Below are 23,318 nucleotides of genomic sequence, written 5' to 3' on the forward strand. Positions count from 1 at the left end.
TCAATCAATTTAGTTTGTGGTGTGACCCATGTGAACTTTTCTTATTTTGCTTTAAGCCAGGGTTAATTTGGAATTGGTCTAAGCTGAACCTGAATAAACCACTCTTATACCAGACCAAAACACCATGCTGCATCTAGACTGGCATGATGTTCCGGAAATACTTTTAACGGAAAAGTTTTTCCGTTAAAAGTATTTCCGCAAAGCTCATCTAGATTGGCAAGTGCCTTTGCGCAAAAGATTTGCTTTTGCGCAAAAGCATCCGTGGCCAGTCTAGATGCGATTTTGCGCAAGAAAGCCCTGATCGCCATTTTAGCCATCAGGGCTTTTTTTACGCAAAACAATTCTTCCCTGTCTACACTGGCCCTCTTGTGCAAGTATTCTTGCGTAAGAGGGCTTTTTCCCGAGCGGGAGCGAGAAAGTATTTGCACAAGAAACACTGATTTTGTACATTACAAAGTCAGTGCTCTTGCGCAAATTCAAGCGGGCAGTGTAGACAGCTGGCAAGTTTTTGCGCAAAAGCAACTGCTTTTACGCAAAATCTTGCCAGTCTAGACGCACCCCATAAGTTACTTGCATCAGTTAAACTAAATCTGATATATAAAGGAGAATGTTTGTAAGGTTGTGCGCTAATAACTTGGACACTATAAGAGCTACCGCAACCAAACTTCGCACAGGATAACCTTTCATCCACGAGAAGGTTTTAAGGTACTTTTGGACCCGATTAGGGTCCTGCCCTGCCCTCCCCGGTACCTGCAGCTCCTGGTGCGAGCTGGGGTGCCCTTCCCATGTGTAGCCTCCCAGGACTTGCCCCCTCCCGCCTGTGAAGTTACATAACCAACACCCTCCCTCCTTCCCCCTGCGAGCGCGCAGTGCCCCCAACCCCCATGTGCACAATGGCTCAGGCACCCGCCTTGCCCCCCACGGCACCTGCAGCCCCGGGTGCAAGCTGGGGCGCCCCTCCTGTGTGTAACCTCCTCTCCACCCGGAGTCGCTCCACACCTGCCACTCCCGCTCCCTTCTCCGGAAACCAAAGCCAACCAGTCTTTCTGCTCAGCTCTCTGGGCTTATCCAAGCAGAAGGAATCCGTGTGCCTGCTGCAGTGCAGGTTGGAGGGACCAGGTTAAACCCTCGATGCGTTACAGTGCTGTGAAGCCAGCTGGCTGCTGTTCACACTGTGAGTGGGGCTGTTCTGTGTCTGGTTCCAGCCAGATGTGAGCTCTGAGCTTTTGCTTGCCAAGGCAGGACAAAGAGAAGTCCCCTTGCTACTGGCTGCATGGCTGTGTACTGTTCTCCTGCGGGCTGGCTGCTCGGTCCTGAGGGGAGAAGGATCCTGCTGCTCTTGGAGGGTCAAGTGTGGGTCAGGAGCCATCAGCCCCCAGGGTCTGTGGCTCTGGGGGTCCCCTGGCTCAGGGTCCCCTCCTTTCCTACATTTCCTAAATTTTGTTCCTCCGATTTCCCGAGCAACGCCAGGTAAGTCCAGCTAGTTGATTTAAAAATTACATTTTTAGGTAACAATATACAAGTTTCTCATTTGACTGTGCCTAACTCAGACAAGCAGTGACGTGTTCAAATGCTACCAAATATTGTAGGGCTGAAGTCTGACGAAAAATAACCTATGAATTCTAAACCAAATGTATATACTTTAAAATCAGCTCTGCCATCACAGAATATTTTTAAAGCTGTTTTATATTTACAGAGAGCGGGGGCTTTCACTGGTGAATGGACTGTCAGTAGTTCACAAAAGCACTTAGTGGTAGTCTGTGGAAACATGGGTCTGGTTCTTTTTCTGCAGCAAAGGACGCAAGAGGCAGACTCAATGAAAAGCAGAAGCAGACAATTTTTATTAAGATTTTCAACAAAGAAAACATCCCCAGGATCACAGCTGAAAATACTAATTGCTGTTGTGTTGTTGTATTATTCCTTTTATTCTTTCTCTACAGAACTTTCCTCAAGACAACCAGAAAGTCCGATTATCAGTGAGTGGGTTTTTGTGTGCATTTGAGATACCCGTTCCAGGATCCCCTACTTCAGCTTCTAGTCCTGTGCAAACAGGTAAAACAAAATGATCAGTTCTCCTGTTCATTTAAATTGACCCAAGTTCAGGTATAGATGGAGAAGTATGTGAGAGAGCTAGCTGTTTACAATGGGGAAAAGGCAGGGCTAAAGAAAGAGCACGGTTTGGAGGAGGAAAGACTATTTCATACACTCTGTTCATTGCAGAAAGAAATGTTCTCTCTATATAAAAAAGCTGCTGTTACCAGTTTTAGTTGCTGTTGCCAAATTGTGCATTTTTAATTAAATTTGGCCTAAGTAATGACATTAGTATCTGTACCATGACTTTTATCCAGGGACTTGACACACTTTTATAAACATTGATTAAACTTCACAGCATATCACACTCTTTAAAACAGGTACATTTAAGATTACAGAAGCACAGAGAAATGATTTGCTGAAGGTCACCTAATGAATCTTTTGGTAGAGCTGGGAACCGAATCTGATGTACCCTCTCATACTGACCTGTAGATACGCTGCTAACAGTGGGAAGTGTATTGTGAACAGGACTGGCTGCATCTGCTTCTCAAAGACTTAATCATTTTTGAAGCGGTACTAAGGGATAGATGTGAATGTTTGTCCATGGTCCATGTGTATAGATTCCTGGCATGCTACTCAGGATCACACTGCACAAGCAAGTTTGAGCAGATTGATTTGTAGCCAAAGCAGCTGAATCATAGTTGATAAATATTAATGGTGCAAGTATCATAAGTCACTAACCATGTCTTTGTATTTAAATTCAGATTTCTCTACTGGGCCATCAGCTAATGGAATGCTCAACATAATGATGAATGGGGATTTCCCCAGACCAACACTAATTCCAAATGGAATGCCAAATACTGTCGTGCCATGTGGAACAGAGAACAACCTTGCCAATGGGATGATGAATGGCCCTATGTCCTTGTTTTCTGAGAGTCCTTTTATAGGCTACATCATTGCAGTGCACAGGAAAATGGTTGGTATATGCTTCACTGATTGCAGATGTGTTGTTGGGTAGGCTTCTTGCAACAGGCAGTGGGTTTTTTGGATGGAGCTGTGGGGAATGAATGTGTATTTGCAGTCGAAGGAACGGCACACAAATGCTCATTTGTACGTGCAAGTCTCCTGTTACACAGGCATACATGTGAGGTTGTATGTGCACCTTTGAAACTTTAACCACAGTGTCTAATGCAGGCATTTTGCTCTCCTCAGTGACTCTTTGCATCTTTCCTTAGTGCTAAGACACATTTTTGACCATTCATGGAATTATAGAGTCATAGGATTGGAAGAGACCTCAAGAGGTCGAGTCCAACCCCCTGCTAAGCAGGACCAATCCCAATTCCTTGTAGTCCGGTCTATCTTGCTTTCAATTATCCTCTCTTTGGTCAGAAGAAATCTGATCTGAGAAGCGACTTGAAACTCTTTTCTTTCCCTTTACCTGGAGCTGCATCATCTTCCTCACAGAAGCAAGATAGAGTTAAGGCAGATGGTACATTGGCAGGTCACTCCACTAATGTCAGCTGGTCTTTGCAAATGTCAGTGCTGGTCGACCGAGTGCCTCTCGTAACTCTGTCCTGGATATACTTCCTCAGGCATTGGAAACTGTTGACATTTACAGCCAGTGGGGTGTGGGCTAGGAGGCTACATCATTTCCCTTTTTACCGGGTATATGCATGTGGCCTTTTTATCATTCTTCAGTAACCTCACCACAGGCCTCATTTAACGGTTGGTAGGGGATCTTTTAGAGAATTGGCATAATGTTCTTTAGCAGATCCAAAGAAGTAAGGCAAAGCAGGTTGCCTGCAGAAACTCCACCAAAAGTTCATGCTTAGAGCTTCCTGTTTTTGGCATTGGAGATCAGTTGGCTAATGTTTGTTTGGGTTTTTTAATCCAGGGACCTCAATATATTTTACAGACACAAATGTATTAAGCCTCAAAATCTGTTACATAGGATGTATTGTTCCATTTCTTATAGATCAGTGGTTCTCAAACTTTTTGGCCCACAGCCCACCCCGCTCAATGCAAACCTTTCCGCAGACTGCTGCCAGCCACCCATGATGACAAAATGATGAAACCAAGCGAGAGGTTTTCTGTGCTGCCATTCTTCTTGCTGGGGGAGGAGGGGCAGCAGCATGCGGAGTTGCTTCCTCCGCAGCGAGCTGGGTCTGGCCTGCGAGGCTCAGGGCTCTGCCCCTTCCTCCCCCCCACTCCTGCAGCAAGAAGCTGGTGCTGACACCCCAGTCTTGCGGGAGGGGGCAAGGCTGGAGCACAAGTGCGAGCTCCTTGCTGGAGGGGCAAGCGGAACCACACTTTGAGAACCACTGTTACAGATGCAGAGAATAAGGCATAAAGCGTAAGTGACTTGCCCAGGATCACACAGTGTCCACAGAGACCAAATCTGACTTCCCAATGGCATCTTTTTTCCCAAGGGATAAACAATGGGCAGGGTTTGCACAGTGGGGCTGATCACTTCTACATAGAAGTGCTTGTTTACGTTTTTAAATGTTGCCAGTCGGCAGGGAATGGAAAGACAAAAGTAACATGAAATAGAAATTAATTTTAATATGGGTTGTGATGGAAGTGCTGATATAGCCTAGCAATTGCCGTCAGTCTATACGACACTTGCTGTAGTAAATAAAATTCAGTGACTTAGCTTTCAGACAGTAGCTCATCATAAAAAAATACACTTTTTTTTGTAATGATGACTTAGCGCAATTCCGAGATGCTCAGTGATTTAATATAGAATTAAGTGGCTTTCAGGATCAAACAGAGCACAGGAAAATACTGACCTGAATGACAAGTGGGAAGAGTCAGCTTTCTGATGGTCATAATATCAGTTAATGTGCGTACACATACACTGTGTTCATTCCTTTAATTTGCAAATACAGATGCGGACAGAACTATATTTCCTGTCATCTCAGAAGAATCGTCCCAGTCTCTTTGGAATGCCATTAATTGTTCCATGCACTGTTCATACTCGGAAAAAAGACTTGTATGACGCCGTCTGGATTCAGGTTTCCCGACTTGCCAGCCCTCTCCCGCCCCAGGAAGCTAGTAACCATGCACAAGACTGGTGAGTTGGATATGCTTAACTATGGTTTGGGATTACCCTGTACTGTGATCTAGACTTCCTTGTAAGGATTCAAAAGTATTGATGCTTAACTTTTCTTTTTCCATTTGATTGCTGGCATGACATATTCCATAAGGCATGAAAATATGGTCTTAATGTTCAATTAAACTCTAAATGTCAACTATTTTGGAAACCATTGCATATATTTTTACCTCTAATGCTTTGTTGCCTGCAGATTCCATCTGGTAGGTTATTTTTGTAACCAAGTCATCTTTTGTTTTACAAATTAAATAATGATGCTGTGTATCCTTTTAATATAGTTGTCTATCTTATACTTTTAGGTTTCAATTCTTACTTACTCCATATTCTTTGATATCATTGGTAATTCATTGTGCAACCTGGCTCAGGAAAATAATCTACTTTTTTAGCTCTGGGTATAGTTGATCTATTTTAAGAATTAGATACTGCAAAAAATTTTCATTGTGTGGCAGTGATTTTTAGACTGAGGAAATGTAATTAATTGCATAAGTAATGTGTGGCAGATTAATTTATTGCTGAGTGAATTTAAACAAATGAGTCTGTTTCCATATTCACTAGGGTGAGTAAAAGAGTACTCTGGCAATAGCTTTTCTACTCTCTGTGAAGTCAGTAGGAATTTAGCTTTTGACTCGAATTAGGATGAAGGTTTGGCTTTTATTAAATGTATTTAAAGAGGAATGAAATGTGACAGAGAAGGGTTTTGTATAGATTTAATTATCTACATATCTACATAGATATATACATACTCACCTTTCAGTTGACTCTGTGCAACTTTGTGTGGCCTCTACCAATTTTTCTGCTATATCCCTTTGTTCACATCAGATGCTTTCTTGCTGCATTATAAGTGCTTAAACAAGTCTCTATCTTTAATATAGTGAATTGAGTATTTTAGTGTATTTCAGCATGTAAAGCAATTCATGAGATGAGTGTCCATTTTCCAGTTTAATGTATTGCTGTGAACCTCTGATAATCTGGACTGGTACTTAATTGGCTCAGTATATCCACCAGTCTATGCTGAGAGAATTCTTCTGCTTTACAGTCTTACCTGAGATAGGATGTAATAGTGTAGTCGATTAACCAATAAGCAAAATTTTATTGATTTAATGCTATAAACTACACACATTCACCCCCCACTCCGCCACCAGCAAATTTTTTAGCAGGCTGGCCAGCAGCCCAGCTCAGTCCTGGCTTGCAATGGATCCGGGACCTACGCCCCTGTGGCTCTGCATTTAAAGTGCTCACAGCTTAGCTTTGCTTTGTTAGCCATGTTTTGTCCATTGTTAGCTAGGCCTCAGACCAGGCCTGTGCTACACGGGTTTATCTTTTAGGCCTTGATCTTACTACGCAGCCCAGCTCAGTCCCGGCTCATGCCAGGTCCAGGACCTACCCCCTCTGCGGCTCCGCATTTCAAGTGTATTAGAAGCTAGGTGGGCAGGCAGCCCAGCTTGCGCCGGGTTTGGGAGCTCAGACCCCCATCCCCGGCCAGGGGCTGATGCCACACCATGCTCCTGCCTTTGTATCGAAGGCAGCAGCATGGGGCAAGAGGCAGCCGGACCGGGAGGGAAGTTGATTTTTAAACTGACTCCCCTTGCAGACCAGTTCCTGCCTGCCACCCCGTGCTGCTTCCTCTGATAGAGGCAGCAGCGCAATGTGGCAGGGAGCTCCTTGGGAGTGGGGTCAGCGCACACTGGCTGCCATCCTGGCTTCCAGGGACTACAGAATAGTTAAATGACCACTAAGAATTCATCAGGGTAATTAACTATTCAGTTAACTGATTTTTAACAACCCTAAGCTGAGATCTATTATTCCAGCAGGATCTTCAAAACTATTTATGAATTTCCATCTCTGTAGTTTATTACTGTCCTTCTCAGGAAGTGGTCCAATAGCTTTATTTTACTGTGGCTAAAAGGAGGCTTGTGGTATGATTGTGTGATTGATTTGTAATCATGCCTGCTGCATTTTGGGCTTCTCCCTCAAAAATATGGTGCAGTTTAACGTAACTCTCCTGGGGAGCAGTACAAAGCAAACATAACAGGGTGTGTGTCATCTAAATTCCAAAGACAGGGAAGTATCTTTCTTTTGTTAGGCGGCTCTTAATGGCTTGGAATCTGCTCCATTAAGCGGTGGTCTTAAGCACCATCACGCTTGCTTACTGTATTAAATGTTCCTTCCAAGCAAAATATCAAATGTCAACGGCATAGTGAAGTACTATGCAAAAGTATATGGCAAGGAATACAACAGACTAGATCAGTACTTATGTTTCTTGGTGTATTCTGTTCTGTTTCAGTGACGACAGCATGGGGTACCAGTATCCATTTACCCTTAGAGTGGTACAGAAGGATGGAAATTCTTGTGCTTGGTGTCCGTGGTACAGGTGAATTGTTCTTTCTGGACTTGAACCAGGAAATAAGAGATAATTTAAGCAGACATGTAATTTATCATAATGGATTAGTGATAGATTTCAGGACTTGAAGGGGTAATATCCAACAATGAGAATTTGGAATTTAATCAAAATCCCCAAGTGACAGGCTTTCACTGCAGAACTGTTTTTATGACTTACTGAGCTGAAAACTATTCTCACACACAAGTTTCAATGTAGGAGACCCACACTAAGTTTTCAAATACAGGATGATCCTCTTTAGTCTGGCACCCTCGGGACCTCACTGGTGCCAAACCAGAGAACTTGCCAGACCAAGGGAGGTCAATATTATCTAGCAGCATTACCAACTAAGGATGATAAGGACTAGTCGACTATCAGATAAGCAAATGCTTATCGGATAATCAGTTGACTAGTCTATTTCCTCCCCTCTTGCTGTCTCTATCACATAGTCCCCGCTGTGGACTCTTGTACACTTCAAAGCTTGTACACCCGCATGCAGTACAGCGTCAGCAGGTCTTCCCACTGGCCCCGGGCTGCACGTGGAGTTCTGCATTCCTCCTTTGAAATGTACAATAGCGCCAGTGCGGACTCTTCCACATTTCAAAGGAGGAATGTGGACGTGCCTGTCGAGTAGTCAATGCAACTGATTACTGGGCTCTTAGAAGACATTTAGGGGTAAATTAGAGCTAAATAACAGCACAGAAAAGTGAGAGCCAGGACTGGTGGCTGTTAACAAACTTTATGGGACTGCACCCATGATAAGTGGACGTCCAGCTAACTAAAATCATGCCAGACCACAGGTGTTGCCAGACTAGAGAAGTTCAGCCTGTACATTTTAACCCACTAGATTCCTCAGGACAAGTCAAGACCCAAACAAAACAAAACGTATCAGTGCCCACCCAGAAAGCCCTTCCTACTTACCTTCATCCAACCAGGTTGCTTTCTCTCTGCTGCTCTGCATGGAGAAAGCTTCTTTGTAGTTCAGGCCTACCCTTTCAATATAAATCATTGACTTCTAGCTTGAGCAGGAATTGACAGTGACTGTAGCGGTTCATCTTGGGGAAAGACATGTATGAACTGCTGTAGACAAAAGCCTTAATGTCTTTCCCAGTTGCCAGAAACCTTTCTACCTTTTAAGTCAGGTCTGCAACTCCCCTGTTGACTTCCCTTACTCCTTGCAACCCAGTGGAGTACAGGAGTTGACAAGGTTGCGATCAGTGGTTGATTTAGCAGGTCCTTACTAGACCTACTAAAACAAACCCCGGGGAGATTGATTTCTGCAGCGTTGCTCTGCTGGTAAATAGAGACAAGCCCTTAGTCTGCCACATCTTTGCAGGTCCCCAAAAGCCATCAAAAATTGACTTGTCCCTAGGGTGTGAAACACTTAAAAATTACCAAATGTTCTCTAAGATTTAAGACACAACTCTACCTGAGGACCTGTCCATATTACCAGCATAACTATTCACCTAAGGCTGAATTGTATAACTGCATGTTGCTGTGTTCCTCAAGTAATTAAATGAAATGTATTGGAACAGGTACATCTCTGACTGTAGGAGACAACCCAGCTGGTGTGTGGTTGTACTGGTACTGCAGACGGGCCCTTAGAACGCATTGACATGTTGACACTATACTGGATCGTGCTTGGCTTACCTTGAGATCCTGCCTCTTGAGGCCTAAGTCCTTTGTAGACTCCATACATCTGCACCCAAGAAGAGAAACAAAAAACAGGCCTGTGTGTTGCAAATAATATTTAAACCTAAACTTAGAGAAACTGTCATAGCAGAGGAAGACCTTGCCTTAATTTGTAATCCACACGGAATCACATATAAATACAATAGCCTACACAAAATTTGGAGAGGGGAAGAGAGCCACTTGTGGCAGATGCTGGTCATAATGTTCAGTTGGAAAGCATTCACAAGAAGTGTGTGCATTAGCTATCCCGCTGCAAAATCTGAGTGGAGATAGGGCACTGTCATTTTTAATGGCAGGGCAGCTAGGGTGGGGACATAATGTTGACTTTGTCCAACTACCTGATGGTAAAAACTACAGTGCCCTTGTCTCTCTTAGGTTGTTACAGAAGATCACTAATGTGCGTGGGTTATTCTACTATAAAAACACACCTTTTTGCACTGAAGACAAAGCCTTAGACATTACGGTGATGGTCAGGGAAGGAGAACAAACAATCTTTCCAATTAAGAGGAAGCTAAGTTATTGGTAATTCATCTGTCACCATTGCTGCTAAGACTTTTTTCATTTAGGTTTTGCCGTGGGTGTAAAATCGAGTGTGCAGAAGACCAGGCTTATATTGGAAATGCTTCTATCGCCGTAGATTGGGATCCGACAGCCCTCCATCTCCGCTACCAGACATCACAGGAACGGGTAAAATAATTTATAAAATACCCAGCAGCACATCGTTAGGTTGTGGTTTTTACTTGTATTTTATTCGCTCTGAAATATATCCCATTTTACCATGACATTGTGTTTGCGTGCTCATCGTTTATTCATCTCAGCAGGAGCAAGATTAGAAACAGATGCTCAGTATTTAGTTGCTTTGCATTAATGCTTTTATTTTTCATCCTCTTCTGAAATAATGAATAAAAATCAATAATGGAAAGAGCTAAAACAAAGGTTGCCTGCAAAAGGCAGTTTGTGTGACATTGGCATATCCATAGACCTTTTTATTCAGCGATGAAGCTTTTGATAACGACAGAAGGTGTCTGCCTCTTGTGTGTCCCGATGCCACGATATTCGTTTGTCTCCATAAATGTGCTAAATATAGAAGAAAACCCACAAAAAAGAGAGGCTCCAATCTTGAAAGCACTTGCACATAAGCTAATTTTATGCATGTCAATAGTCTTGTTTGCTTATTGGGGCTACTTACTTACATGACGAAAGAGAGCGTGTGTAAGTGATTGTGGGATTGTGATTTGTTTGTAAATTATTCCTATAAAAATATTTGTGCGCCCTCATGGGTTACTTTTAAGCAAAAAATCCAAAATAAACTCCAAGGTCACATGCGTGTGTACACATGCTCAGTTAGTAAATTACAAGAACGCATTACCTCTCTGTGCATAGTTTAAGTATTTTACAAACAGAACTTGACTGACAATTCTTGTCATTTTAATCCTAAATAAATGTGCAATTAACTTTTGGATTGTAGGGTTTTGAGAGCAGATGCCTCCTTGAGTGACCACTGGACATCCCAACAGTGCAGCTTTTGAGTGGAACATTTCACCGCAGTGCCCATTGGAAGGGTCTTCACTCCTGTCCATCCCTCTCTTTATTGTCTCTGTGAAATAAGGGCAAGATTATGAAAGGGAGGGGGTGTGCTGGTAACTTTCGTTCAACTGGCATAGCAGATAGACCAGGAACCTCTCCAGGCAGATACAATTTGGACCTAGCCTCCGCTGCAGACTTAATGTTAGAAATTTTAACTTCTTTGTTTTCTGAAGTATTAATTTGCTTAGTTCCCACATGTTGGTGTGAAAGCTTACAGATCCTCTTGTGGCTGCAAAGGGGAGAAGGCCCTGATTTAAGAGGTGTGCCTCGTGTCTTGTTGTAGTCCCTGCTTTCGTTGAGGTGTCTGGCTTGAGTAGTGAAAGGACTCTCTCCTTTACAGTGTGTGGTCTGCTACACCTTTACTCCAAGAGCTCACAGGGCATGGAAAAGTATCTCCATGCTCTACTACCGTGGTGGCCAACACACTAGCCACATGTGGCTATTTGGCCAGTTGAGTGCAGCTCGTTGGCTTGAACAATAAAAACTCAAAAATCATTGCATTCAAAAAAAATTTTTAAATCAAATAACAGAAACTTTCAGAGAATAAAAAAAAGTTCAGAAGATCTTTCTAAATTCTAAAGCCACTTTTCCGTAATTTTACCCATCTTCTAGATGGAGTCTTCCACCATTTTCAGAACAGTATGGCTAGTTTGCTATAGCAGTAGCCATTATAATGGCTACTGCTTTAGAACTGGTTGGAAACCACGGCTCTGCTACCTCAGCAGGAGCTAGTGTGTCCCTTCCATGAGAATCTACTAAAAGTAGCACTCCCAGGAGCAGGGGCCATGCCTCTCACCCATCTTAGACTTCACAAATCTCAATTCCTTCATCAGAAAATTCAGGTCCTGCGTGTTGACCCTAGCATCCATATATCTCTTCCAGTTGCCCCAAGATTTGTTTGGTGGGGCTCCCTGTTTATGGGATGCATATTTCCATATCTCGGTCAGGTCTTTACATTACAAATATCTTGGCATGCCTTAGGTATATTCCCATTGTAGAGTTTTGAAGAGCTGCCGCGTGACGCTCTGTTCACACGCTTATAAAACATTGTGTACTAGGCCTAGCTTTCTGATTGGCTGCTGTTTTTGAAGCGTACTGTTGAATTAGGACTTCACATTGCACTTTCTGCAGATGTCAGGAGTGCCTGGGCTGTGCACTTGCGCATTCCTTACCCACCTTTCCATCTTCCTTGGGGTCCTAATTACTGTCTAGGGTCTGTGGAGACAGAAGTGATGTAGCCAGACTTGCCACAGCGTCTTTTATAGCCCTACCTTTGGAATACCCAGGAAGTCGGGGGAAGGGTGACAGGGCAGGAGAGTGCTCCAGCAGCACAGCTAAGAAACATTTTGCCATGAGAGCTGCATCGCCAGTGTACCTCATGAGCCAAGTCCCTCCTCCCCCATGCCCAGGGCCTAGCACAAGCAGGCTGGTTGTTTTGCTGTCGGCTGCTACTAGAAAGAGCAGCTGGTGCTTCTGTAGGTATGATGTAATCCATGGTTCAGTGGGTGTCCATCTGTGGAGCTCAGCAGGAGACCATGCCCAGACTTAAAGGACATGGTATGTGTGAACATAGCATAGGAAACACTAATATAGAATGTCAAGTGGGAGGGATAAAATTTTCCTAAAAGTTCTGGGAAACTTTAGAAGGTAGCTAATAAATTTAGTTTTGAATATGAGTAAATTCTAGAGGATAAACTAAAAAAAAAAAAATGCAACTTAATAAAACATCCTTAGAACTATTTGTACATCTCATTACTTTGAGAGGAAAAATGAATATTCTATTAACAGAAGATTGGAAAAGCCAGTAATTACATAGTACAGTAAAATAATTGTATCTCCTAAAGTGATCTTATTTTTATGATGGTTGCCATCAAATTGCTATGGACTTCAGTGTACATCAATTTGCCTGTATGTAGAGTGAATGTGTAATACTTTTTGTACTTCATGTGTCTGAGGCAAAGGATTTCTTTTAAATCCTCAGACGTAAGACACTGTATGTGCCTTCTGTTTATTTCCTTCTGACACAATGAAACAGAGGAGTCAGACAGAAATGGGAATCTCTTAAAAAAATCCATAGTAACATCTCTCTACCTGATAATCCCAAAGAGGAGATAATTCTAGGTATGTTTTGTGTTTTACAGGTTCAGTAGAACCTCAGAATTACGAATGGAGTTTGTCCGTATCTCCGAAATGTTTGTAACTGAATAAAACTTTATGGTTATTCTTACAAAAGTTTACAACTGAAAAATAACTGAATACTGCTTAGTAGAGTTTCATAGCTGAAGAAAAATGCTGCTTTCCCTTCCTTTTTTGGTAGTTTAACACAGAGCTATACTGTATTTGTTTATTTGTTTTTATTTTATTTCATTTTTGGTCTCTGCTGCTGCTTGATTGTGTGTTTCCGGTTCCAAACGAGATATGTTGCTGACTAGTCAGTTTGTGGCTCTGAGGTTCTGCTGTATTAGGAAAGTTGCTAAGATGCAAAGTTCATCTTCTCTGGTAACTTCTTTAGATTGTAGAAGAACATGAAAGTGTTGAGCAAAGCCGGCGTGCGCAGGCGGAACCCATCAATCTGGATAGCTGTCTAAGAGCTTTTACCACTGAGGAGGAACTGGGAGAAGACGAGATGTATTACTGTTCCAAGTGCAAAACTCATTGCCTGGCCACTAAAAAACTGGACCTTTGGAGGCTTCCCCCTATTTTGGTACGAATTTCAATAATCTTTTTCTCTTGGACAAGAGTAAAAATGTACACTCATTACAAGAGTTCAGATTGCTGGGTTCATGTCCCTTACTTTCACAGAATAGGGAATATTTAAAGAAGGTCTGGGCAATAATTTTTGATTGGGGGGAGAATCACTTGAAGATTTTGATAAGTGGTCAGGGGCTGCACTTTTCTATGGAGAGGTTGCAGGGTCTGGGTCGGAGGTTGGGTGCAGAAGAGAGCTCAGGGTAAAGGATTGGGATGCAGGGTCCGGGAGGGGGTATGTATGCAGGAAAGGATTCTGGCCTGGAAGAGGAGTGTAGGAGGAGGTGCAGTGTCTAGGAGGTCATTGTGACCTGGGGGAAGAGGGTGCAGAGGGCTTGGGGAGGGGTGACCTGGTTCTGAGAGTTGGAGTGCCAGAGGCAGGCTTTGGCCAGGAGACACTTAACATAGGTGGCTCCTGGCCAGCAGCCCAATGGGACCCTAAGGCAGGCTCCCTGTCTGCCACAGCCCCACGTTGCTCAAAACGACTGGCTTCTCCCTCTGTGCACCTCTTTGCACCATTCGAGGGGGAGGGGGAAAGATTTCATGTGCTGCCCCCACTCCGAGCCCAATCATCACAGCTCCCATTGGCCAGTTTCCAGTCAATGGGCACTGCGATGATTGGGGTGGGGGTGGGGGCAGCATGCGAAGCCTCCTGCCCCACCCTGCAAGGGGCCAAAGCACCTAGAAGCACATGGAGGAGTCCCATTGGGGCAGGCTGTGGGCCGAATCAAAAGGCATGGTGAGCTGGATCTGTCCCGCAGGCCATATCTTGCCCATCCCTGGGTTCGAGTAATCAGTGTGTGCTTCTGTGTCAACAGAATCATGGCTTTTTATATGTGACCCAGCCTGAACTTGCATACACATGCATGATCATTTTATGTAATGTAAATGAAAAAAATATGCTATCATTGTGCGTAAAAGCATTTTTTGCTGCAACAAAGGATTAAAATATTCATTGCATTGTCACTTTCTCTTCTGCCTTTATGGGACACAGCCTTGTTCTCCTCTTTAAATTATGCAGCATCTATGTTTGCTGCCTTTCAATTTGCACATTTTCCTATTTATTTATTTACTAAGGCTTTATCTCCTATGTGCTGTTGGCTGATAGATATTGCCTCTGTAGACGCAGATACCACCCGCATTGTACAAGGCGAGATAATTTGTGCTGTTCTCATATAGCGTGTATATCTCCGGAAGGATAAAAACCACCATTTAGATTCTTAGTTTGGGTCATTGCGATATAACGGTCACCTTGTTTTCTTTAATGTGTTTCACCGTAGATAATTCACCTGAAACGATTTCAGTTTGTAAATGGCCGCTGGATAAAATCTCAGAAAATTGTTAAGTTTCCTCGTGAAAACTTTGACCCAAGTGCCTTTCTGGTACAAAGGGATCCAAGTCATTGTCAACGGAAGCAACTAACCCCCCAGATTGATGATCTTTCTGAGCCACGCATTCTGCAAGGGGAGCCTAGAAAAGCAGATCTCCAAAACACTTGTGCATCAGGCGAAGGGGATTCGCTGAACAGGAGTCCATCCTTATTTAACACTAGTAGCATCTTGAATAATATTAAAGGTAGGGAATACATAGAGGAAAAGAGTCTCCCTGTCTTTTGGTAGAAATTAGCAGTTATTGACCTCTAGCAAGAATAATAGTTCCTTCTTCAAAATCATCATTGTCTTTGAATTAATTTTTAGTGTTGCAACATGTTCGGGGGGGGCCCCACTACAGAAAGGTTGTTGACAAATTAGAATCCTGTGGAGGGCAACAGAAATGATTAGGGGGCTGCGGTACATGACTTATGAGAAGAGTCTGAGGAAACGGCTTATTTAGTTTGCAGATGAGAAAAGCAAGCGGTTGGGGGGGGGGGGGTGATAGCAGCCTTCAGCTACCTGAAGCAGGGTATCGAAGAGGATGGAGAGAGGCTGTTCTCAGTGGTGGCAGATGACAGAACAAGAAACAATGGTCTCAAGTTGTGGTGGGGGAGGCTTAGGTTTCATATTAGGGAGAACTATTTCCCTAGGAGGGTGGTGAAGCACTGGAATGGGTTCCTGGGGAGAGGGTGGAATCTCCATCCCTAGAGGTTTTTAAGTCCTGGCTTCTCAAAGCCTTGGCTGGGGTGATTTAGTTGCGGGTTGGTCCTGCTTTGAGCAGGTGGTTGGACTAGATGGCCTCCTGAGATCTCTTCCAACCCAAGCCAATTGAAGCAGGTACTCACTGTAAAAGTGAGGTGATTTGTGTTTTAAAAATTCAGAATTTGCTTATTCTGAAATATTGATTTCTGACACTGTCTTCCATCGTAAGCTAGTTGCAGAGTTCGTTAAAAAGTTGAATTATTCAGGGTTGGTGTATATTGGCATTTCTAGTTTTCTGTGGCTTGTAGTTATTCAACTGGTATATGTGCCTGTGAGGGCTACTCAGTTTGTAGTCCTAACTATAAACTATGCATTGGTTGCTAAAAAGAATCTGTTATCCATCCCCAAAGTTTAATTCATTAGTGTTTTGGGTATTGGAAGAAATCTAGATTTGAAAATCTAGGCTTTCAGCTTGTTTACCTTAGAAGGTTTTAACTTTTTTTTTTTTTTTTTTCCAGCATCTCCATCACCAGGGAGGAAAAGTGGAACCAGCTGTCCTTCAAGTAAAAGCAGTAGCCCAAATAGTAGCCCAAGGACTTTAGGAAGAGGTAAAGGGCGGCTGCGGCTACCACAGATAGGTAAAAACAAACTATCAAATAGCAAAGAAAACTTGGATGCAAGTAAAGAGAATGGTACCGATCAGGAACAGAAACTTAATTCTGACCAAGGAGATGCCATGAGCAAAGGACACGTTTTGGGAGGTAGCCAGAGTGAATTATTCATTTTTCAGGATGAGATGATGTTAGCCAATGGATACATTTGTGAACAGAATGCATATAGTCATGGCAGTATCAATGGTGTGATGGATAACCACAGTGAGGAAGATATTACAGATGACCAAAGAGAAGTCTGTTCTAACCCTATTTACAATCTATATGCAATTTCGGTAAGTTGACCTTTTGTGTAAATAAAATGTTTACTCCACAGTTTTGTTACTAAGTTTAAACTTTCCTGTGCAATACACCTGAAGTAAATGATTTCTGTTGAGAAGAATAACATAAAGGAGAGTTAAATGGAGTTATCCTCAGTAAATTCAATTTCAGTGAAGCTGAACATAACTGGACAGTTAATCTCTGCACACTGTTTTTCTGCTTGAATAGATGAGTCAGCCATAAAGTTTAAAGCCAGAGGGGAATTGCCGAGCTGGGGGATTAGGGGTGGCAGGATCATCAGGTCTGACCTTTGCATTACAGGACCACTAACCCCTGCACACTGGGAGGTTAACTGGTTATTCTGTAAGCAAGCAGCTTCTCGGCCTGCTTACAAGATAACCAGTGAACCGGCCTGGCTGGCTGGACCCTGCCTGCAGCCGCAGCAGACCTAAACAAAGCAATCCCTCTTTCTTCTCCGCCCCTCTTCTCCTCCTCCACCCCCACCCTGCTGCCTGGCCGAGAGCGTCCTCCACCCTGGCTGTGGTGGGGCCAGGGCCGGGCCAGGGCCAGACCACGCAGCCAGTCTGGAGCAGCCCTCCCCCACATCCTGGCCATGCCTGGCCCGGGGTCCGAGCAACCCTTGCCATCCCTGGTCAGATTTGGACCAAGCTTCCTATGTAGTGGTGGCAGGGCCGGGGCCAGAGTAGGCTCCTCTCCCCTGTTGTGGCCTGTCACATCACGGGTGGGAGCTGCTCAGGTTTAACCAGTTAAATCTAGCGGTTAACCAAGTGAACATTTTAAACGTTAATTAACATCCCTCCTACACAGGACACCCTGCCGCTAAAATGGCATGCCACAGGGTAAGAGACTGTGGGGCATTGATGCCTGAGACCCCTGTCATGGCAGGGAACTGATTGGGAGAGATACCCGGATGATCCCTGGCAAGCAACCTTTATTCCACACTGTAGAGGAAAGGAAAGTCCCTGGCCATCTGGCCTGGGGAAAACTCTTTCCATTCCCCCTCATGTAGTGATGGATGCCAAGCCCAGACACTCAAAAATATGTGAAATACAGCACACTCCATACGGAGTTAGGACTGGACGAGACTTCTGAAGTCGCCTATTCCCACTTGCTATATCAAATAAGATCTTTCTGTACTCTGCTTCCACTGGGAACTTTTCTAATGTTTATTGAAAATTATTAATAATAGGGATTCAACTGCTTCCTTGAGTATATTCGGTTACATTATTGTTAAATGTATCCTATCTAACCTGATTTTTGCCAGATTTAAATTCTCTCCTATTACTAGAGCTAGTGATTAATATATCTTTACATAAAGCTTTACTTTTTCAAAATGCTTCCCAGAGACTGACCTGCAAAATTCATGTTTGAGGAGTATGTATTTAGATAGATATAGACATAGGGAATATCAATTTGTCTGACAATCTAGAAATACCCAAACTGATGCATTTCCCTCCATTATTAATACTGGCAGGATCTAAAGTGGAAGAAGCATTCTCCTCATGAAGGGGTGAGACAGTAGAGAGTTGATGAAATAAGTTGGTGAGCTGGTTATTGGGGGCTGTTGTGCACATTGCGTGGCACTTCCGTGTGATATTGTTTAAACGCCTCCCTTCTCTCACTACATTTTCTCTTACTGAGTTTGATTCATGAGTGTTTGGAGGCCTTTCAGAAGAAATGATTCTTTAGGAAAGGTTTGACTATCAAGTCTAGACACACTTGCCCTACTGGGCACTTGCTAAACTGTTGCGAAGGGATCCCGTGTGTTTTAAGCCTCCCGAGTCCAAACGAAGTCCTAGAACTACCTGCTGCCTTGGGAACTCTAGGCATGTCCTGGCAGTGCAGATGCTCTTGCACCCTCCCTGTAGTCTGGGAACCACCTGGCCCTCTACTCAGACCCTGGACCTTTTCGATTCCCCCCCAGCTTAATTACACTTTCTTCCAAAATTCCAGTGGTGTAGGTATTCTGGGGGCTACATTGTACCTACATGGTGGGTGTAACACACACACACACACTCACACACACACCATTTGCTCAGTATTCTAACACCACTGCTCTTCACTTAATAACATGCAGAATACAAAAATGCATACGCAGGTAGTACATCCTGCACACATTCCCTTGCCTCAGTTTCCTTGATATTTTACAGTTTTCTTTGGGCTGTGGTCACAGTCTGAGTATCTTCCAGGCCCGTCTGCGGTAGTGCTTCATTTGTCAGAGAAGGCTCCGTGTTTTAGGAGACCTTGGCTGGTCTTCGAAAGTGCCCTGTGTGGCTCTGAGAGTCTTTTCCCTGACTCGGTTTGAGAGCTCTTCTGTATAATAGCCATTGTTTCTCTTCTTTGGGGAGTCTCCATGCCGAAAGCCAGTGCTCTGCAGAAAAATTGAAGAAATTGGCTCCTCTCAGCTCCAGCAAACTCATTGTCGCAACATGTTGCACCCTGAGTCGCTGAGTTTACCATCGTGCCTGATCTCGGGTGGTTAGGGAGACACCACTGGTGCATACACCTAGAGAGAGGCAATTCCATAACATACCCATTTCATAACTTGACAATATTTAGCAGAATCCATAAGTTGTACAGCAAGATTCTCCAGATTGTCACAGAGAGAAAGGAGCGTGGCATTCTGTATTTGAGGAATTGTCTAAGGATGTGGTGCAGCTATGAGAAGGATGAAGATGATGGGGAAGCAGTGAGAGAAACACAAAGGGGACACCGAGGGGATAGCATTCTTACTGGAGCAAAAGATGCTTAGGGACGCTACTAGGAAAAGGGGAGAAGTTCTGTTTACTTAAGAGCAACCAGAAGTTTTGTCATTGACTGAGATGGACCTGGATTTCACTCAAGGACTAAAAGGTGCAGACTAGTGAAAATTGTTCCAGGCCTGAGGTGTTCAAGCAACCTATGCTAGGTGGGGAGTAGCCGGTGATGGGGCTCAAAGGAGGAGGTGATGTGGTGAGACCAACAGACAAAGGAAATAAATTTTGCAGCTGTGTTTGAAACATACTCAACTCGAGTGATCTAGGCACCAGGGAGACCCAAAAAGAAAGGCTGCAATAAAGCAAGGGGCAGGATGACCAGGATCTGAAAACGGTGACGGGTTTGTTCTTTAGCTGTGGTATCAATTAAGAATCCAACTTCCTTGATATTGTAGAAAATAATGATTTGGTCCTACTTGGGCAGGGAAAGGAATTGGGTGATTTCAAGGATAAAAGGGATGGGGAAATGGGGGCAGAATCTAAAGTTATAATGAAGACAGGAAGGCAGGAAAGGGGTGAGACAAATTTAATGGAGTTTAGCGAGATTGAGTTGGAACTGCAAGAAGATCGTCCATGATGCACCTCTCAGTCCCTTACGGAAAGCCATTGGTAAGTCCTAGCTAGACTGTGGCTAGAATCCCCTCTAGATTGCATTGACCCCTTCAGGGGAAAGAGCTTTGACCAAATAGAGCCTGTAACGTCGAAGCATTTCAAGATCATTGATTTCAAGGGACATCTTGAGCCACTGCCATTGGGCAACAGTACACAGATTGGTTTCAATCGCAATGAATGCTGTATCTTTAATACCAAATCTTTTTTTAGTGCCATTCAGGAATTATGGGAGGAGGTCATTATGTCACTTATGCCAAAAACCCAAATAACAAGTGGTACTGTTATAATGACAGCAGCTGTAAGGTAAATATTTTATTTTCATGATTGATTAGTTTGGGAGGGAGGGTGCACAAACTGGATATCATGAGAATTGTTTGTTTAGGAATATGATTTGCTTGAAAAATAGTAACATATGAGCGTTAAAATGGTGGCCTGAAGTTGTACTTGGAAAACCTTGTCATATTAAAATTTGGATAGCAGCTGCTATCAGAGTAAGGAGTGGGTCTGCCCCACGAAAGCTCATCACCTAATAAACCGTCTTGTTACTCTTTAAAGTGCTACAAGACTGCTTTTTTTGTTTTACCGCAATCAGACTAACACGGCTACCTCTTACTTTTCATCAGAGTAAGGAGACATACTTGATGGTTTTGAACCAAAATGAAAAAATTGCTTCATAATAGTGTGGGTGTGTTTTGTCATTTGTGCTAGACATCTTGAATTGAAGCGATTAGGTGATTGTGCTTAGAATATTTTCTAAGTAATTTCATTAATCCTTATAAAAGTCAACTCACTTTCAAGTAAATAATTAAGCCCTGATGAATAAAATCAGCTTGAGAAAACGTGAGTGTTCTTGTGCTAACAATCCATTTAAAATGGTTGTTTCTATAGTAAGTGCAGGTATATAAATTCAGTGGTGATAGCACAATGGCACAACTGCATGTTTCTTAAACGTTTGTTTTGCTTTACAGGAATTACATCCTGATGAAATTGACACCGATTCTGCCTACATTCTTTTCTATGAGCAGCAGGGGGTAGACTATGCACAATTTCTGCCAAAGATAGATGGCAAAAAGATGGCAGACACAAGCAGCATGGATGAAGATTTTGAATCTGATTATAAAAAGTACTGTGTTTTACAGTAAATAAGTGATCTTCCATGGACAGTTTGAGTGTTCAGGATGACCCTTTGAAACTCACATTTGGCGACAGTGTTATTGAAGTGAATGAGCTAAATGTTAGTTGTCTTATCCTGTGATCAGAAAGCACAAAAAGAAAAACCGAATTAGATAGCAGTTAACATAAACATTGTTTTTGTTGTAATATCTCACTACATGCTCTAAACAATTCTGGTGTTAGACATCAGATTAAAACTGCCACCGGCCTTTAAATAAAATGGTTTCATGAAAGCCAACGAGGACCAAATAAGAGCTAAAAGAAATAGTCCAAATAAGAGCTAAACAGAGTAGTGAAGAGTTTACCAATTATTCTAACAAAATCCTAAGGTTCTCCTTAGATTCAAGATGATGGGGAAAAAAATGTAGTGTTGTCTGTTGACAACATGATATTGCTACCTCCTTTTTCCAGTAGTTTTATCCTATTTTATTGGCAAGGCAGGGAAAGTAAGAAGATGAAAAGTGCACAAAACCTAAAGAATAGTTATGGAACTTGTCCAGTTTTGCCACTGCTTTCACTATGTTGGGAGCACAACCAAGTCATAATCTGAAAGCAGATTGATTTAGGCACTTGAATAGTTTATCATTTGTTTTCTCCTCATGTTGTGTGCAAATCGGCAAGTTTCAGGAATGGCTGTCTGGCCTGAGGAACGCTAGCGTTTAGACAATTGAGAGGTCTCCAAAAAAGACGGTGCAGGCTGGAGGGACTATCTGTGGTTAGTTGCATTGTGTATGAATGTGCACTCCCAACTCCTGGAAAGAAAGACATTCTTTCCTTACTAGTGTAGCTTTTAAATTTGCACTTTTAAAAAAAAATTCATACAATTAAAATCCAGAAGCATTGTTTGTTTTTGTTGCTGTAAGGGCTCTAGTGTGAATGGGCGTCACTGTTATCTACTATGTCTTTCAAAACAAGTGTAAGCAATGGTGGTTTGTGTCAAGGAGGGTTTGTGTTATTCATTTCATTATTCCAACTGGGTTTGGTTTTTCAATTGGTTTGCATTTTCATATTTTCTTACTGTAACAGGTTAGGCATTAATAAACCCCACCTTTTAACAGCATCAGTCAACAAACTTGCTACCACTTGGCATTTCTTTTGTTGTTCACTGGCTAGTTTTTGCTTTCCTTGCCCAGCTAAAACTCACTTTTAAGTCGGTGCGGCTTTTGCATGAGCAAGGTATGCAGGATTGGGGTTTTTTTTCAAGACTGGAAAAAAGGTTATTTATGAGTAGGCATTTCTTTTAGTGTTTTAGCAGTGTTAAATTATTAGCATATCTGAATCGAGATAAATGTTTCGCTCTTTTCAGCCTTTTCTTCAGCCGAGCCTCAGCAAGTTAGTAATTTCATCATTCATGTCCTTAAGCACCCTCATTAGACTTGGCATAATTACTAAATAAATTTACATTATATTGTAGATCTGTAAAATTAGTTAACATTCAACCTCCTTGAAGTGTGTTCTACCACACTGCCAAATCAGCAAGGGGTTATTTTTATCCATTAAAGAAACCATATTAAGTTGATTGTGCAGTCTTTACTCAGGCAACTCTTTCCCCTCTTCCCCCCCTCAATCTGAAATGGAAGTAATAAGTATTGTCTTTGACCTAAGGGGTGTCTCCCTTCTGTGTGTTCTTTTATCTTTAGAATGAGTGAGGCTGAAGAAAAGCAAATGGTATGAATAGTGGAATTTCTTATGTAGGGATGTTTTGATCACATTTGTCTATATCTCCCTAGCCAAACTCCATGAAAATTTGAAAGATTTTCAAATTATTTACTTTAAAAGGTTTTATTTAAGCAGGTAGCACAATCTACTAATGTTATTTGATCTTCTGTGTTTGTTACCTTGGTTGTAATTAATTTTTAACTTAATTAATAAATTAGCAGGAAATTTATTAAGTTAACTACATTCTCTTTGTAAATTATTGTATAAAACATATTGACAATGCACTGACTTTAGAAAGATGTTAATGTACATAAATACCATGTAAATAAAAGTGTTGATGTATTGGAATATGAACTGTATAAAAAAAGTATCAGTAATTGTATATGGAGTGAACCTGTTTATCTGTAACTATATTATTCAGACAAATTAAATACTGTGGATGCAGCTCAAGTGTCATAATTTCTTTGTCAGAGTTAATTTTTAATGAAAGTTTTATTTTTTCTACTATGAAGTTTCAGCACTTTTTTCAAAGCATTTCTATCC

At 42.5% G+C, this 23,318-nt stretch overlaps 1 protein-coding gene across 4 annotated transcripts in view; it reads left to right on the forward strand.

Moving 5' to 3' along the window:
* Window positions 1-23,219, forward strand: part of USP32 (ubiquitin specific peptidase 32) — a 180,106-nt gene extending 156,887 nt beyond the window's left edge. For all 4 annotated transcript variants that reach the window (XM_075904739.1, XM_075904740.1, XM_075904742.1 and 1 more), the window contains exons 25-34: window positions 1,941-2,052; window positions 2,796-3,007; window positions 4,920-5,104; window positions 7,428-7,514; window positions 9,779-9,899; window positions 13,312-13,503; window positions 14,828-15,122; window positions 16,141-16,568; window positions 20,154-20,246; window positions 20,912-23,219. In XM_075904739.1, the coding sequence (XP_075760854.1) occupies window positions 1,941-2,052; window positions 2,796-3,007; window positions 4,920-5,104; window positions 7,428-7,514; window positions 9,779-9,899; window positions 13,312-13,503; window positions 14,828-15,122; window positions 16,141-16,568; window positions 20,154-20,246; window positions 20,912-21,085 (1,899 nt within the window). In that variant the 3' untranslated portion in view covers window positions 21,086-23,219. The remainder of the gene's footprint in view (window positions 1-1,940; window positions 2,053-2,795; window positions 3,008-4,919; window positions 5,105-7,427; window positions 7,515-9,778; window positions 9,900-13,311; window positions 13,504-14,827; window positions 15,123-16,140; window positions 16,569-20,153; window positions 20,247-20,911) is intronic.
* Window positions 23,220-23,318: the final 99 nt, after the last annotated feature.

This window comes from Pelodiscus sinensis, chromosome 21 (genome assembly GCF_049634645.1).
Source record: "Pelodiscus sinensis isolate JC-2024 chromosome 21, ASM4963464v1, whole genome shotgun sequence".
Taxonomy (NCBI): domain Eukaryota; kingdom Metazoa; phylum Chordata; order Testudines; family Trionychidae; genus Pelodiscus; species Pelodiscus sinensis.